Consider the following 17,737-nt stretch of genomic DNA (forward strand, 5'->3'; position numbering starts at 1 on the left):
GGCTCCGATTGGATGGCAAGGTACTACCCATGAGCCCATGGGCATAGGAAGGGGACTTTCTTATTTCATTGTTTGTGGGTTAGAAAGTACTTTACAGTACAGGGGAAGCACGAGCTGAACAATGTCATGATATGCCCACGTTAATCAAAAATCACTCCGAAACGTTATTGTTCCTGGTAATGTCGCTAATCATTGTTTAACGTCCCATACATGCAGCTTGTAGGTGAGTCATTGAGAGTGAACTAACGTTAAGCAGGTTGTTGCATTTATCAGCAGAATGGACTTAATTATGTGTGCACCAATTAGATGTATGCATCATTCAGTGTGTACATGTATAGCTCTACATGATGATGTCTGGCCCATAATGGAGAATTCTACAGGTTTTTATTCAAATGAATGAGTGTCATTTGGTCCTTTTAACCACACCAATGTCTATTTGAGAGATGCTGGCCTCAGGATGTGGACGACTGGGTTCAGGGCAGTACAGCATGTTTCATTCAGGTTTTAGATGACATTATACTTCTCTTAATTATATTATCAGTTATACATAATCCAACAGTAACCACCTTGAACCCCTCTATGTCATCTCTGGATTGAGATGTACTCAAAGGCATTCCTCCAAGCATGCATGCAGAGCTTTCTCTACCCCAGTGTTGTATTCAACCCTGAGAAACATATCAGGCACATGCAGCATCCTGTACGTGTCTCAGAGGATGTGGCCTTCGTGTCTCCAGCCGCACCTCCGCCTCGGGAGAACGGAATCTAATTTAAACATTAAAAACGTCAAGTCGGTCTGTCTCCAGCCCCCTGGCCTCAAAACACTAGACGTATGACTCCTGTCTCCTTTCCCCGGGCGGAGTCATATATTCTACAGCTGGTGTCACACCTTGCTGGACATGTCGCTGTGCTCCTACTGGGTTCTCTGTGTGTGCTTATTGCTCTTAGTTACATTGAAAGCCTCATCAGATGGCATAAGGGCAGAAATGTCTCCGTGAGTGCTTTACAGGATCTGCCTTAGTCCAGCTGGAGAGCGTGTTCATCCATTATTCAGGGGTGTTGGTAAATGGACGACCCGGCTGAGAGTTCGTATTGCAAAAATTTCCGCAGGTGCAGTTACACACGTTGTGAAAGAAACGAAAGCTGCTCAGATTGGTAACGCAACCACAATAACTTCTCAAAAGTGTGTCCAAAAACCAACGGGTCAGAGAAACGTTCCCTGTTTAATGCGATAAAGGCTGTTCCATGTTGTTTCCAACAGGCCTGGAACGCTCAAGCAGGTGTGTTCCTCTCCGTCTGAAGTCGGGGAGGTCGCGTGCCATTACCAAACCTTCTGCCTTAATGAGAATAACAGCTGGTCCTGCACAATCCAGCACTTTCTGCACGCGCCCACTCAGTCTAATTAGACACATGTGTTTTTTTTTTTACTAATTTGACAAAAAATATGCTGAAAAGCATTGGAAACAGTGGTCATGCACCCTTAAAGACACGTCCGTCTTTGTTTTGCAACTTTCATCAACAAGGTGAAACACGAGCACATTCTACCTTCAGCCTGCATACATCACGCTCTCAAAAAAAACACTACATGTATATACATTTCTTCCCTTCACAGTTAGTAAGCATACAGTTAGGTGGCACTTTGTCGTGTTGAAATAATACAAATATGAATTAATTAAAAAACCTATTTAAAGCAAATCATTTTAAATGCACACAGTGATATGAAATCAGCAAATAAAGGACACGTTGCAGTGCGCTGCACCTACAGTACATACTGAAAAATGGATACATGTGATTAAAAATGTGACCAAATACAATACAATACAATTGGAGGTCAAACACTTTAAAAGTCCAGCATTACTGACTCATCTAAGTGAACTTAACAGGGCAGCATGGTATCAAGCAGATTCATCCATTTATAACCATGCAGGACGGAGCCGGCCATGTAATTTAATCATTCTAACAAAATCAACAAAATGTAGAGTGTCCAAGCAAAGAGGCATGATGTCATAGCTCACTTCCTCTCAGACAAGCAGGCGACATTGTCCCTTTCTGTAAGATCTGCAGCTTATTGGAACCGGTCCCGCGTGTGCTTCCAGCGAGCGCATTGGCGCTCAGTTGGGGTTCTGATAGTGTGATATATGTGACATCGTGTGGCCCAACATCTTTTAGACCTTTTGTTGTCGTACTAAACATCTTGAAACAAGGGGCACGCCTTCGGATGACCCTAACTATGTCACCATGCTTGCTCTGTATGTACTGAGGCACCTGACCGTCACCGGTTTTTGTTAGTTATTAGGGGTGTAACGATTCATTTTAACAACGATCAACGATCGCGATTCATGGTTGCCGATTCGATTCATGGACGATCTGGGTTAATATAGAACGATTCGATTCAGTGACTTGAAATCGATTCAGTAACTTTACTGGACAGTCTGAGATCCCTGTTGATCCCTGTTGTTTCTTGTAAGGAAATCAGGTTTAAATTAATTATGGATATTATAAACAAGCAAACAACAATTAATGGCAAATCTATTAACCTTTTTTTTGAATCAAGTGCCATTTTCAATGTAAACATTACACAATATTTACACAATGTTTGGATCAATTTACAGAACCCCGGATGTTCAACCTCATTGTAGGGTCGCATGTCTTTACAGATAAACTTGGCAATTGTTACTGTGATGGTGAGTTTGGTGCTGGCGAGGCCTGAGGTGTCTGCAGAGCTGAGTTACCTGCTGCTGCTGCAGCGGTGACGCTGCTAGAGGTCCTGACTGTCGGCGTTGTTTAATCCCACGGCGCCTTAGTAGACGGCCGGAAAGATTCGTGGTGTTTCCGTGTTATTGTCTTCTACATTTTCTACAAACAGCGACCGACTTATTTAGAACACCTCCGTGTTTGCAAAAGCCAAAATGTTTCCACGCGCTGGATCGATAAGTTGGTTTGTAAATGTCTCGCTCGCAGTCGTCTCCTCCACGCTGTGTGTTGTTGTTGTTCTGAGTTTCGCGCGGCTGCTGCTGCGTACTGATGACGTCACAGACAGACTGAATCCAGTAACGTTAACGTGTCTAAAGTGCTAAAAAACAAACAAACAAACAAACACACATCCATACCGTTGTTGTGCTTAAATCCAATGTGCAGTTTCCAAGTATCGATACAAATCGATTATGTACCATTTCAATCGATTTGCGGAGCACAGATCGATTCAGTTGGATCGCAGGAATATAAATCGATTAATCGATTCAGTGGATGAATCGTTACACCCCTATTAGTTATGTGTAACATCTTTGTTCAGTAGTGATTGTCAGTTATATATTACATTCACATTAAAACGTGTTTAATGGCTGTTTTATGTTTTTTATGTAATTCCTTAACGGATTGAAGGGAATTCATTCGGGGACCATCTGCTGTCTTCCTCCTGTTGGGTTCTGCATGCCAGCTGCTGTGACTATGAATAGCGAGTCCGTAATATCTCTCTCACGGATCTGTACCTTCTGCGGCTCTCTGTGCTCTCCTACCATCTTAAATAAGTTTGTATCGTTCTCTGTTCCGTCACTCGTTGATAAATATTAGATAGGCGCCTCTCTGCGGCGGGCCCGCCTCTCATCCCGGTGTCGTGCGAAGGCGAGGAATGACACGTACCGCTTTATTTTTATCCAGCTCCCCTGTGAGGGGAAGTCCGGGCCCATGCAGAAAGCTACGCCGCGCTCCGATTGGCTGCCACGTCCTCAAAGGTGTTCCATGATGACTGCCGCCCAATGACCAGCAGTGGATTTACCTGCTTGTAGGGGTCAGTTATTTGCTGCGTGGGTCCATAGATGAATAGCAAAGAGGATCATTTATGAATACTGTCGTCAAAGCATCGGCTATAGTCTTTTCAAATCCAATACATTTAAAAAGTATATATTCTTCTTTTTAAAACCCATTTGCACACTTGCACTATGTAAAAGTGCAGATATTGCTGTGAAAGACTGAGGTCTTGCCGTTAACAGCGTTTCTGTTTTTCAATCACACCCATTCATTACTTAATTATCCACAGTTCCCGTGGTATCGTTTGTGCTTACGCCACAGATTATTTGTGTCCCTCGGTGACAGAAGCCTTAACTAACTGGCTTTGTGGTTGCATAGCTCACAAATGGCAGAACTTAATGTGAACCCGACTGTGTAGGACCTTTAACGTGGCGAATAATAGCGCTTTGAGCTCTTCTGAGCTGCCTTGATGAGGCGCCCTCCCCGGTGCTGAGCGGGGCCCTGCTGGTGAACGTGCACGCCGTGCAGCAGCAGGTGCTCGGTCCTCGCCGTTAATTGGCCGTCATGTTGCTAACTCACTGCACAAAGCCTTTGAAGCGTCACGCCAACCAGAGACTTCATTAAAACCAAGGCTGTAATTGGGAGCCCACCTCGCAGGATTCCCTTATCTGTGTTACTGTGTATTAAGCCATCTGCTTAGCGGATCCTTTACTCCTTTACTCTCCTGCCCTGTGTTTGTAGAGATATCTGCATCAGGGGTCTACAGAATATGAACTGTTGTTGATAAAAGGTCTAGTTTCAGTTCGGTCAGTAAGTTGTATTTATATGGTTCAGAGAGAAGCGACAAAGGGAAAATTAAGAGTGTTAAATGTTAGCGCAAAAAAGACGTCTCAAAATTCTTCAATTTAAATCTCACCTCCGTGAGTGAATCCTGTGATTGGAAGTGATTGATTTTTAGGCTTTGACCACAAATATTTAACAATATATTATCTTGTAACTATAACTACAATTAATAATCCACAACTAATGCTCTTTAACAGGGTAAAACACCTGCTTTTTTGCAAAATTGTACATTTATAAAATGACACACAAAACTGCATGCTGGGTACAAAATAATGCCGAGATATAACTGTAATACTGCGAGAATCATAGAAAAAATGCTGTGATATGACTTTTGGGCCGTACCGCCCAGCCCTAATGACAATATTATCCCCACACTGTCACTTGTGTCGTTAGGGTGAAGTACATTACATCGATGTACTATGTTAGCACTAGCTAGCTCGCTAGCCATCTATCGTGCACCGCGTCCCCCTGCCTGTCTCCCCGCCGCTGGAAGACTAGTGAACAAATTACTACGAGAACCCGCTGCGCTTTGAGAAAGAGGAGAGGTCAAAGTGGGCGGTCCTCTTCCACATGAGCCAATCACAGCACTGGGTTTTCCTGTTGACTGGTTTGAAAGGGCGTGTCTGCATGTTCCAACGTTATCATCATATCAGTGACAACGATGTTTTTTCAAAATAATATATATCACCCAACTAATGTAGCCATTGTGGCTGTAATAATATTACTAACAATAATCATCAAATGTTGCCATGCCGGCATGTGGACCCCCCCGAAATGGAATCTGGTGTCGTCGAGTTCACGTACAACAGCGCTGCGCTCTACGATGTTAAAGATTCAAACGCATTATGTAACCTCATGAATTCATCCCGTGTAACCCGTCCTGCAGCGGCATAATGGGGAAGAATAGCTCCTCATGTAAAACGACCGCAGCCATTTGAGTAAAACCGTGTGCTGCTCCAAAACACTCAAATGGAGACGTGCAGCAGAAGCAAATCGAAAATGTGGTTTTACGGGATGTTGTCAAGAAGTCCCAGTGCGGTCCCCCCAGGGTCCAGAACGTCTCTAGTTGAGGACAGGACGAATTTGTAGGTCCCCCCCCTGAGTTGAGCACATCAGGACTTGAATGACAGTTTGTAGTTTAATATCAAACCGGTCAACCTTTTTGATATTTGTAATCGAAGTACGCGCTCAGCTCTCATGCGGATTAAAGGACATCAGCGTTTCGCCCCAAACCCCCGAGACAGTCTGGGGCTTTCTTACACGGACAGCACACCAACAGTACCACCCCCCCCCCCCCCCGCCCCCCCCCCCTCCGTCGGCTGCACCGTTCGCTATTAGAGCTTCTGTAGTTTAATGTTGTCCTTCCTTTGGGCCTGAAGGAGCTTGTCTCAGTGAAGAGAATAGCTCTGCTATGTTATCGAGGATTTCACTCTTATGTCTGGCTAAAGCTGCTAATCTTTTGAATCCCATCATAATCTGTAAAATAGTGTTAAGCGTTACCGAGTGAAGCGGATGGAAAGCTTACGGAGTGGGGAAATGTTCACAAACGCAGAGCTAATTCCAAAATGTAATCAAAAATCTGCCTTGTTAGTCGCTTCTTTTCAGCCGAAAAAGGAAAATTCTCTAAACTATTGCAGCCACAAGCGTAACTAAGCTTCCTGCTGCCGCCCCAGTAATTAAATTCACACAAACAGACCTGGAGTTATGAAGATACTGACAAAAGCTGATAGCCACACTCAGTCAGTCCTTTCAGGAGAATACTACAGGTCGGATGGGGACATTAAGGACGTGTTGATGTCTCTGTAGCGCCCGCTGCCCACTGCTCACTTCATCGTGTTTTACTGTTTCAAACGTGCATCCAAGAGAAATCAAAGTGCGCCTGTCCCCCTTTATTCTGGGGAAGGAATTTAGGTGTCTGTGCAGATTTAGTTCCAGCGCGTTCTCAACCTAGAAGAAGAAATAGGGACGTGTCGTCTGAGATGGGAAGCTCTCAGAGTGCTGAGTCATGTCCCCCAACGGGCCGAGGAGGACGTCCGTAACAAGGACGGTGGATCAGACTCTGTTCTCTAATGACCCCTGACGTGAAGGCGTGCTGTGACAAACTAATATTGAAAATAGTGTAACATACGGTGAGTATCCCGCTCCATCAATGGTCCGCATCACTGCTTTAAACCAGTAATGACGGCGCCTGTTACAGTGTACGTGTCTCCGCTGTCTTCTAACCGCCCAAAACCCAAAGACAGACAATTTACAGACTGAAAATCCTGTAAATCTGACTTGCAAAGTTTTCCAACTGAATAATGTCAATATATAAAGAGAAACCTGCAGTAAAAAGAGGCATTAAATGTGCATTTAAGGGCGGGTTAGCTGTCTTGTACCTATGCTGAAGCCTCACAGTGGAATAAACGGCTGCAGTTGTTCCTTGTTCAGATAAAGGAACAAAGTCTTTATGTTTATTGTGAGTGGAGGTATCCCATAACAATGTAGATAGCTAACATTGTGCTAACGCTCGGCCCTGGATGTGCTGCGAGGTCGATGCACGTAGGTTAGCCTGGCGTGCTAGCGTTAGCGGCCTACATGAGAGCAGACAAACGCTGTTTTCTGTGTTTGAACAAAGACACCCTCCTTCATACTATTTAAATAGCACGCTCACACTAAATTTCACTTTACTAGGCGAGTTGCGATGGAGTTGTGAGTTCAAATAGGCCGTGACTGAGTTGAGAGATTAGCAGGTTTTTGCTCAAAGTGGGACTAGATGACGTTGATGAATTAGCATGAGGTCATCAGCGTAATCACTAGCTGCACATGCGATCTTTCCTCGCAGATATGGAAACCGGCCAGGGCGCCGACACGCGTAGTTAGTCTGCCTGATTAAAAGTCTTTCTGTCAACGATTGTAGCACGATGAACTTTGAATTGAAGACCGATTATATTTACCGAGGGATCCAGTCACAATACACCTCTTTCACACGAATGATTCATTGAAATATCCCAAATGTTTAATAACAACCGTGGGAGGGAAACTGCACAGAGAGCAGTGGTGAGCTTCGTGCAGAGGAGCGTCTGTTTGCAGAATGATCGGTTTGACCTGCAGCTCTCACACGGTGGTCTGTTCCAAGACCCTCAGTCACCCATCTGCACTGCTGCTACGCGGATATGTAAAGAGGACGGCATGGATTCTGCTGCCCCAGTATTAAAGCTGTAAACCATAAGCCATCTCACCAGCCTTGTTGTCTAGAAGGGATTCATTTGGGAGTAACATGCCTGATGACCCTGAGGTGACGATGTAGGTATTGGATTCATATTTTCCACTCCATTGTAAGTCACGTACCTGAACAAACCTTCATTATGCTTCACTGAATTAAATATTTTCTTTGCTTGTCCAAAATGAATGTTCCTTTACAGGCATTAAATAAAGCTAACTGATGAGAGGATATATTTGTTATTGTCCAGGATTCCTGTGGGCTTTTATCTGAAATGTGAAGACCTTGATGGGGGGGAAGGAATCAGCCGACCATTGTTTCAAAACTGTACGGTTTGCAGCAGCGTGTTGCTCTTTCTCACTGACGGCGCTGCGCAGCAGCCCCTCTGCTTGTGTATTCTGGCTTTGCTGTGATCAGATGTTTCTGGGCCTCAACCTCTATAAAAACGTAGCAACCACTGACTATGAAATGTGTCCTGTCAGTGTGTACGAGGGAGAGTTGAAAATGCACCTTCCTTAACTATACGACGCCCTTCAGACTTTAAAGCCATAACACACACACGTGCCTATACGTATATGACCATTGAAAAGAAGAAGTAGTATTTTGGGGCTGGTTTCGACCTGTTGGCGAGCAGCGTGAGCCGAACCCAGTCGGGGGAAATAACTTCTGGTGTCGTTGAGCCCTGATGGAGGGGCAAGCGTTTGCATGTTGTGCTTACAAACAGCAACAGACACATGCCAGTCGCAATTGTCCAGAATATGAAATCCTCTCAACTACACAAGTCATAAGCGTCGTAAATACATATGGACCCGCCGGTCCCCCCTCACCAAGCTCATGAGCTCGCTGGGCCGCGGCTATCGGGCGTCCAGAGGAGCAGGGGACGGCGTAGCCTCTTCTTTCCATCTAACACATTCTGTCCTTCTTCTCTATTGCAGTTGGAAAGACGTCCCTGATCACACGGTTCATGTATGACAGCTTTGACAACACGTATCAGGTAGGTGCTGCATGGAGGAAACCTTTTGGATTGTTTTTCCTTTCTCAGTGAATTGTAGTTTTACGTGGATCAAACTCAGGTAAATGGATTTATCAGAAATAACCATGGATGTAAGAAGTCAACATGGCTGTTACTATAAAGCAGATTCTGATCGGCTTAACGACATGAGGGCCCTGAAAGGATCACTATTTCCAATCGTGTTCTCTCAAAAGCAGCCTAATCTCATCTGTTACCATCAGAGTACTGCTTATGCAGCCCGACACACCCAAAATACAACCGGCAGCACTATTATTGCTTTGTAAGTATCTACTTATATAGTAATAAAAAAGGAATTCAAAATAAGTCTCACCAAGTGACTCTGCCCCCTTCCTTATACGGTTTAGAGCGTGTGTGTGTGTGTGTGTGTGTGTGTGTCTCAGCTCTCTTATTAGTTATGAGCCAGCGCATTCCATAGAAAATCTGAAATACCACAACCAGTATGTGGGAGTGCTGGACAGGGAGAAGAGGATACTATTAAGTAAAAAGTAAGGTGAATACTTTTGATACCCAAAGCCTGATCGTGGCCTTTAAGGGCAGCTGTGAGTTGGAAAACAAACTCCAGTCAGACCCTGCGGGCTGTGTGTCAGGCCGCTGCGTTAATCTGCTCTGCAGCCTCGAGACGCCCAAACGTTGATCTGCCTTTAAATCAATTACAGCGGCTTCTGTAGATGCCTCAGTTTTTCAGCCAATTTTACTTTTTTGTCATCTTGAGTGTACATTAAACTTCTCCAGGTATGAAAGTGTATATTGTTGTTGTAACTATATTATTGTTGTTGCTACAAAGACTTGTTTGGTCTTACCAGAGCATCCTTCCCAAAAATCCAAAAAGACCAACAAGGCATGTCTCTTCCTGCTTGTTTGCACAGGTCTGCTGCTGCGCTGTAAAGAGATTTGAGCGGCTCTTTGTGAAAGACTACACAGCCAGACATTTCACACCAGCTGCTGGGACTCATGTCTTTGTGTTGTCAAGCCGCTGAATCTTCATAATGCATCGAGGTTTCATTGAACGTCCCTTCGTCACAAACTGCAACAGAATTATTATAAGACCTGTTTACCCAATATCTTACCTCCTGAATGGAAACGTGTGTCTACTGTGTATTTTGAGTCATTAGTACTTTACCTCAAACTCAAATCGAAACATGATACACATTTTTTTTTTTTAACATTAAACCTTCTTATATTCCCTAAATGGTCAAACGCTAGTTCCAAAAGTTCAAGCCTGTTGATCATCCAAAGACTGGAGTAATAATAGGAGTGAATCTGTTATTATTAATGTTAATATTGCTATAAACAGTCCGTGACGCAGGCTCAGAACGTCCGGATGGAGTCGTGGGGTCAGAGGGTCAGATGCAGTCTTTAGGGGGGCAGATTTGATGTGTTGTGATCGCGGCGAGAATAATGTTTGAGGCCTGCGATGCATGTGTCATAAACGTGAGCGGATCATTTCACGCGTCCTTTCCAGAGCACTGCACACTTGGAAGCACCACTTCATGGAGCGAATGAGTGAACCTCAGTGCAGGTCGATGAATCAGCTGTTTGAAATCAACGCCGTTTTAAGTGGGGCAGCAGAAGGGCCGGCGGACAGACGCCCGGCCGATAGCATCTGCTGATCGAATAATGTGCCCGTATGCTGTTTAGGCAAGTCTGGGCCTCATGCACTGGCCCCGACGCCTTCGCCCCAAAACCAGCAGCAGCTTGCCTCCCCCCGTCATAATTCCACTTCTCTTCCCCGGATTAGACAGGATTCTTTAGGTTTCTTTTTTTCCAGACTACAGAGACCTTTGAGTATCAGTTAAACTCGGATGTACGGCTACATTTGCCTTGCCGAGGGTGGAGAGTCTCCGCCACCGGGGGCCTGCAGACCAAATGACTTCACGCAGGTGGAGCTCTTGGATCCGAGCACATCCCATCCAGCCGGTTTGATGGTAGTACCGGCGTGTTTAGGGAGATGAAGCCGAGCAATTATAGCGGCTTCAGTCAGCAGCAGGAGCCACGTTCGCTGCCATTTAAAGCAGCAGACTCCCATCAAGCAGCCGCCCAGCCGAGAGAGACACCGGCAGGCGTCCTCACCGCCTGGCGGCACATGCTAAAGGGCTCGGAGCCCTCCAGAGGCTCAGTGGTGGAGCTGTCAGTCAGGCCCGGCCACCAGGCTGTGACTGCATCCGTCTGCTCCACCCAAACACTCAGATATTTAGTCAGCGACTGGCGAGTCTGATTTATTGGCTGACTAAAAAGAAATGTAGAATTAGGAAATGAGGACTTGTTAACGTGCTGTTCAGTTCAGTCTTTCATTTCAGTTCAAAAATGTTTTAGCTTGCAAACCATTTGTTATTGCAGAATATTTCAAATATGTGTAATCTCATTTGAGTAAACGGTATAAAACTGTAAAGATGTAAAGCATAATTGCTGTCGTCAGTTTCACTATCTGCTTCTCCATTGTAATGGTTTGCTCTTTTCCATTGTCTTCTGTGGTGGTAAATTGAACATGTTTGGGTTTTTAGACCAACACCAGCTGGGACAAAACGTCATCTGGGTGTGATTACATAAGCAAGCAATTAGTCTCTTGTTCAGGAAAGATCCTTCCCCAAAAAGAGGATTATATAAGATGTAATATTTGAGATGGAGTATCATTTATATTCTCCGTGGGACTGCAACAATAATTCATTTTCAGCTATATGAATAATTGATTAATTGTGTAAGTTAGTTATTGACCAAGAAATGCCAAACTCTCTCTCTCTCTCTAAAATGAGTTCGATGGACTAATTATTAATTTGCACATTCACAACTCACTTTATTGTGGCTGCTAATGTGTCAACCTGTATTTGCAATGTATTATCAGCCTGCTGTCTGAGGAGATGATCATAAGTGCAACACGGCGCTGTGAGCAAATGGCCAGCATGCCGGCTGTGACTCGAGGTCTGCTGGCCTGGCAGAGTCGCTGCCAGATGGAGGACCTTGAAAGTTCCTGCTGGGAGCGGCAGTGTGGGAAGAAGTGTTCAGATTATCTACTGGAATGAAAGCAAAAAGGGCATAACTAGAAAAAAAGACGCCCAAATATTCCAAGTCCTCTATTTGTTATACACCTTTTTTGACGGCTGCATTTCTATAAGTACACAAACACAAACATACTAGAAGCCTGAAAAGATGGGGTTTCGTACAATTCTTTAGCGTTAAACATCCCGTTGCCTCCCTGTGGCAGTGCTCATGCAGAAACCCATCAATCCCTCTTCCTCCCAGAATCCACCGAAATTATGAGCTGCGATCTCTGTCTGAATGTAGATGTTAGCGCACCGACAATGCAACGGCCAAATCAAAAGGGCAGTATGGATTTCTCTGTTCGGTGCTCCTGCTTCCAGTAATGTTTCCGGTGCCTACAACTCCATCTGGTTGAGCGGTGTGGTGTTTGTCAGGAAATGTCTCAGGTTACTGTGATTTCCATCTGCTCAGAGAACCAGCTGAGTCACTGTGTCACCTACTCTGCCACTAGTAGACCACTACCTGATGTGTCTGCAGGAGGGTTACATCTACTGCATATATATCTATTATTATTATTATTATTATATATATATATATATATATATATTTTATATATATATTAGGATTGCTTTGATAAGTAACAGTGGGATTGGTCCTCTTGCGTTCTATCGTACGACTGAGCAGGTTATAGTTCTCTTTTGATGCGAACTTTTAAAATCAAGTCATATAATGATGATTTCACTCGTGTAAAACCTTTTTCTTAAGTCCAATATCTTAAGGCCACGTATATATTTCACATTTAAAACATCTGTGCTGGCAGAATGAGCTGGAGAGCCACGGCTTGTCCTCCAACAATGTGCGGTAGTTAAAGATTTATAGGGAATATTAATCATTACTGGGGAATCAAGGCGTTCATGTGTAACCGATTCTATATTTAAAAATGTGACCATAAAGAGCCTTCAGCACCTCTGCCATTCCCCAGGAAAAACTCCTGCCACATCTCTGTGCTATTGTCAATAAAGTTAAATCTAAAAAAGCTATTTAGAACATTTCCTCATGAATTTTAAATATTTTAATTTCAAACGTGTTTTAATGGGCAAGTTATGGTGGTTATGAAAGTTACTTTTCAAGCTATTTCTGCCAAAAGGAAAAAGGCAATTTAGTCTATTTTGGGGCTGATTCAACCCAACAAGTAGGGTTTTTTCTCCCTTAATCTTAATTCCTTGAGGCGTTTTATTTCCAGCCTCGCGTGACTGATTAAGGGAGAAGTATAAATGACGTCGTGTCTTCAAGCCGGACTCTCTGAGTTAGACCACTGGCATCGCCAGGGTAACCGGCGCGTGATCAAGCTGTTGATGCCCGATTCGGTCAGAGTGGGCGGTACCGTTCCCTCCCACCTGCTTAACCACAGCCGGGTGCAAACGTATCTTAGCATAAATAAATAAAGTTGACCATTACTAGCTGAAGTACGGGCTCCAGCTGGCCGGGTCACACTGGCAGCTGGAGCCTGCTGCTTAATCCAGGGTCCATCCTTTACACGCATCGAACATCTGGACGCACTACATGAAATCTGCCTTCACCAGCTGTCATTAGGTGGCATTTCTTGTCTCGCTTTTGTTGTAAGGAATACTAAAGCGGTTCTGGCATTTAAAAAAAAACCAAACAATATCTGCGGTGAGGCACTGAAGTTCTAGAGTTTGGGTTTGTACATGACGGAGCTGCCTGCGGTATCACGGCAGGCGCTGCAGCAGAGAGCCGTGGAAAGTAAACATCCCTTGGAGAGGGAACACGCGTCGCCATCTGCCCCAGGCCACAGCGAGGGTTATCATTGCCGTTAGCAATGGGTGATGTGGGAGCACAGAAGCTGCTCATTTGAGTATGAAACATTCTGAGTATTGAAGTGGAATGTTTGCACGGGAGTCGTTACCAAACACCGGGCTGCAGGGCATTATAATTGTGTTGGAAAAAAGTATTTGCGGAATTTCTTCCATAGTAGCTGCAGACGGAGCCTCTGATTATTCTAGCTTACTCATAACAATGAATTGAAAACATGTTTCCTCTACCAAAATCCATGTCATTTATGTATACATGACTTAAATGTTTAATCTATAGGTTTCAAATACCACATGCATACAACAAAATGTGTGATTTACCGCTTCCTGATGGCTACTTCATCTATTCAAAGTCATACAAGGTGAGGCAGCCGGTCAGTAATGTCAATTTACGCACAAATTGGATCTACCCCCAATTATTGAAAAAAGGCCTCCTGTGATTAGCCATTGGTTTAAAAGTGGGTTGTTATATCATCAACTAATTTAATTTAATTCATGAGATGGCATAAAAAGCATAACTCTGACTCACCTTTTGTTTGAAGATCTGACAACATGGGAGCCCCTGCGTTACCCATAAAGCTCTTCGGGTGACCAGTTGGCCTAAAATACAGACGGACTGCCTTAGCGTCGATCGAACTGCTTCCATGTTTTAGCAGTTTTCATAGTGTTGGGCTGCATTAGTTTACAGGTGCTCATACAGCCCGACGCGAGGCGATGTTTTGGGATAATACGCTTATGAACCGTGGATCTTTCAGTCCTCCTCCTGCCTGTGTTCTTTGTTTTCGGGGGGATTTACATACACGCTGACCCTGCGATATCTTCTTTTCCTAAACTAGGCCACAATTGGAATTGACTTCCTGTCGAAAACCATGTACCTGGAAGATCGAACGGTAAGAAGCCTCAGTTACATCTGTACGAGACGTCCGACATGTAACGCGTCCGCAGCTTTCTTTCTGCTTGTTTCTGAAATAATGCATGAGCTCCCTGATGAACAGCGAGTCCTCTGTCTTTGTGATATGTAGATGAATGCGATGTCTCTGCATGTCTGTTTACCTCGAGGAATCGTTTCGTGCAGCAGTAGGACCTTGGCTGTTTCACCTCCAGGAGTCCACTCGTACAAATAATGAGTGTGGATTCAGGCCAATATCGTGTTGGGTGCTTTTGTTTACGTGTGTGTGTGTGTGTGTGTGTGTGTGTGTGTGTGTGGAGGGAGCCAAGGTGTTTCTGGGCTCTCTTGATTATCTGAATAATCTCAGTCTCCTCAGCTGTCTCTGTCTGAACCCCAGGTGAGGTTGCAGCTGTGGGACACAGCGGGCCAGGAGCGCTTCAGGAGCCTCATCCCCAGCTACATACGGGACTCCACTGTGGCCGTGGTGGTCTACGACATCACAAGTCAGTGTCCCGTGTTTGAATATATATATAATATATATGCCAAAATCATTTTTGTGTTATACCTGCAATCATGCTTACGTTATACACTCCATGTTGAGATGAAACGTATTGCTTCTTCCTTCTCAAATTCTCTTATTGTGAAAATCCTTAAGGTCTCAGTCTTTGTTGATTTGGTGGTAAAAGTGCAGTTAAATAATACAAGTCCAACAACACTGGGGGCAGCAGAACAAACAATCCTTGTTTTAAATAACAAATAATTTCATGCTCTGCCAACAGCGAGAACGACATTAGTTGGTTACCGCGCTGAGAAGTGTGAGGTGCGATCAGCTCTGTGGCTGCTCCTTCATGTTCCATCGCTCCCTGCTGTGTTTTAAGGCTGGAAGCAGAAAATGGCCGCAGTCTTGTTTTGTAGATTATTTCCTGGTGTCACGATAGAGGATGGCGTCAGGCTCACACACTCATTTCCTGTGACTCCGTAATAAGAGTGAACTTTCGCCAGTGGAGTGCTTTTATTGTGAAGGTGTCAGTAACTGAGCACAGCATCGTTGTCTGGAACGTTACCATAGATACCCGGGTCTTAATACTGCAAAACATACTTTGATTGGTTGGGCCCAGGCTCAATCACCTTTGTGTTACCTAGTTAGGTGATAGACGGTGAATCAACATTTATAAATGAAAATCTTTGAGGTTGCCACTCCAAAGACCCTTTGCTTTGTTGTGTGTCCTTCTTGGAGAAACTCAAAGGGAGACCTTTATGTTTTGGTGATGGCACCCTCTACACATGTTGCACGCACCGTTTATCCTTAATATATCACAAGCTAATGTATTCAGCATAACTGCTGTCGGGAAAAGAAACCGAGGTATTCAGGTGTAATTTTTAGAAGTTGGTCTTTGCTCATCTATGGAGGTAAAACCATGAAATATCCAGTAGTGTGAGTTATTATGATCATTTTCCATGACGGACCAGTGACATCTATTTCTTTATTTCAGTAACACTTATTTAATACAACTGCCCTCAGGAGGTACATTGTACTCCTGATTTCATAAAGTAATACGGGTTACCTTCCCCCTTCTGGTTTGTATTGTCCAGTATCATCTATCAACTAATGTCTAAACATCGGGATTCGAATATTTAAGTATCAGCAAAATGTTGCATACATTTTTTATCCGCAGCTGTTATAAAAACATCCAGCATGTCCGCGCTTAAAAAGCTGGACGGAAGGTAAATAGGTGTATTCTGAGCAGTAGCAGCAGGAGACGTTGAATGCCTCTGCAGTCGCACAAACCACATCTTTAATTTGACTCCGCTTCGTCTTTGCTCCTCCACAGATGTGAATTCCTTCCAGCAGACGTCCAAATGGATCGAGGACGTGAGAACAGAGCGGGGAAGTGATGTCATCATCATGCTCGTAGGCAACAAAACAGACCTGGCAGATAAGAGGTGTGTACTGTGTGTTACACACCAAACCCGCCTCCTGGCAGCTTTTTTGCTTTATAGGCAGCAACCCTTTCATGTCTTGACGCCATGGCAACTGTGATGTGCAAAGTGTCAGTCCGTCTGTCAGCCGTCGAGAACATTCAGTGGAACACGGCGAGAACAAAGCAGGACAAAAGAGTCGGGCCGAGTCTCCGCAGAGTGCAGCACATGACATGATGAGACGTCGGAGCGTCTCATCAAATCTGTATGCTAATGAAACACAACTGATTATCTTCACACCAGAATAACTCCTCCATTTAAAATACCTCAGTCTCATATAAAGACAGGTATGGGAAATTAAAAATTGCCTCATTATATATGGCATATCTAAATGAATGCACTACGGAGTTGCCATAGTAATTGTGGTGGTACATTAGGACGCTCAGCTGCTCTTATTGCTTTGAAAGGAGAAAACTTAACTCCGTTATTCAGCCCCTAGTGACACTCAAGGAATCATGACGGGTCTATACATACATAATTTATATGACTATAGTGGAAGGGATGTTTAATATAGCTGAGAGATACATACATTGAAAGATGAGATGACACAAAGCAGAAATATCCATATTTCTGCTTTGTGTCAAAAAGGAAAATTGAACCATGCTTGTGCCAAAATGCATTAATGGTGGCTTATCTGCTCCATACAGAAAACTGATGTAAAGTCATCTGTAAAATGTCTTTAGTTCCAATGTTGCTGCAATGTTCTTTTCTGTTTTCATTTAAAAGTCCTAATCCCGACATCCTTTGAGAAATGTAGAAAGTAAGCGCAACAACTTTATCACCATAGTTTTTTCCCGTGTTGATCAGCAGAATGTGTTGCATTTAAACACTTGTTATTGATTCTGTGAGATAATTATTTAACATGAAGTTGCTTGTGATGCATCATCTTTATTACAAGAGAGAACCCTCAAAAAAGGCAGTGTGAGATGAAAAAAAACCTCCCCGCAAATGTTTTATTGCAGCGGTTCCCAAACTCAAGGATGCCGCGGCCCAATTTGAAATCTGAAAATCTTTCGCGGCCCACCCGAACCTTTAATCACGTGTACAACCAGTATGGATCAACCGATTAACCAATTGATCCATATATATAAGGCGCTCCGGATTATAAGGCACTGTCGTTTTTTGAGAAAATTAAAGCCATTTAAGTGCGCCTTGGAGTGCGGAAAATGCGGTATATTTACTTTAATACTACATTTGTTGAACAACGACAGGCGGACAAGAGCAGCCGTTTCGAGCGA

At 44.0% G+C, this 17,737-nt stretch overlaps 1 protein-coding gene across 3 annotated transcripts in view; it reads left to right on the forward strand.

Moving 5' to 3' along the window:
* The window catches only part of rab6ba (RAB6B, member RAS oncogene family a), a 35,534-nt gene that overhangs the window by 6,858 nt on the left and 10,939 nt on the right, over positions 1-17,737 (forward strand). Inside the window, exons 2-5 of one of the 3 annotated variants that reach the window (XM_040183350.2) lie at positions 8,725-8,783; positions 14,467-14,520; positions 14,917-15,022; positions 16,352-16,463. In XM_040183350.2, coding sequence (XP_040039284.1) covers positions 8,725-8,783; positions 14,467-14,520; positions 14,917-15,022; positions 16,352-16,463 — 331 coding nt within the window. Of the gene's footprint in view, positions 1-8,724; positions 8,784-14,466; positions 14,521-14,886; positions 15,023-16,351; positions 16,464-17,737 lie in introns of all 3 variants that reach the window. The other 2 variants (XM_040183348.2, XM_040183349.2) reach the window with 2 other exon arrangements.

This window comes from Gasterosteus aculeatus, chromosome 8 (genome assembly GCF_964276395.1).
Source record: "Gasterosteus aculeatus chromosome 8, fGasAcu3.hap1.1, whole genome shotgun sequence".
In the NCBI taxonomy this organism is placed as follows: Eukaryota; Metazoa; Chordata; class Actinopteri; order Perciformes; family Gasterosteidae; genus Gasterosteus; species Gasterosteus aculeatus.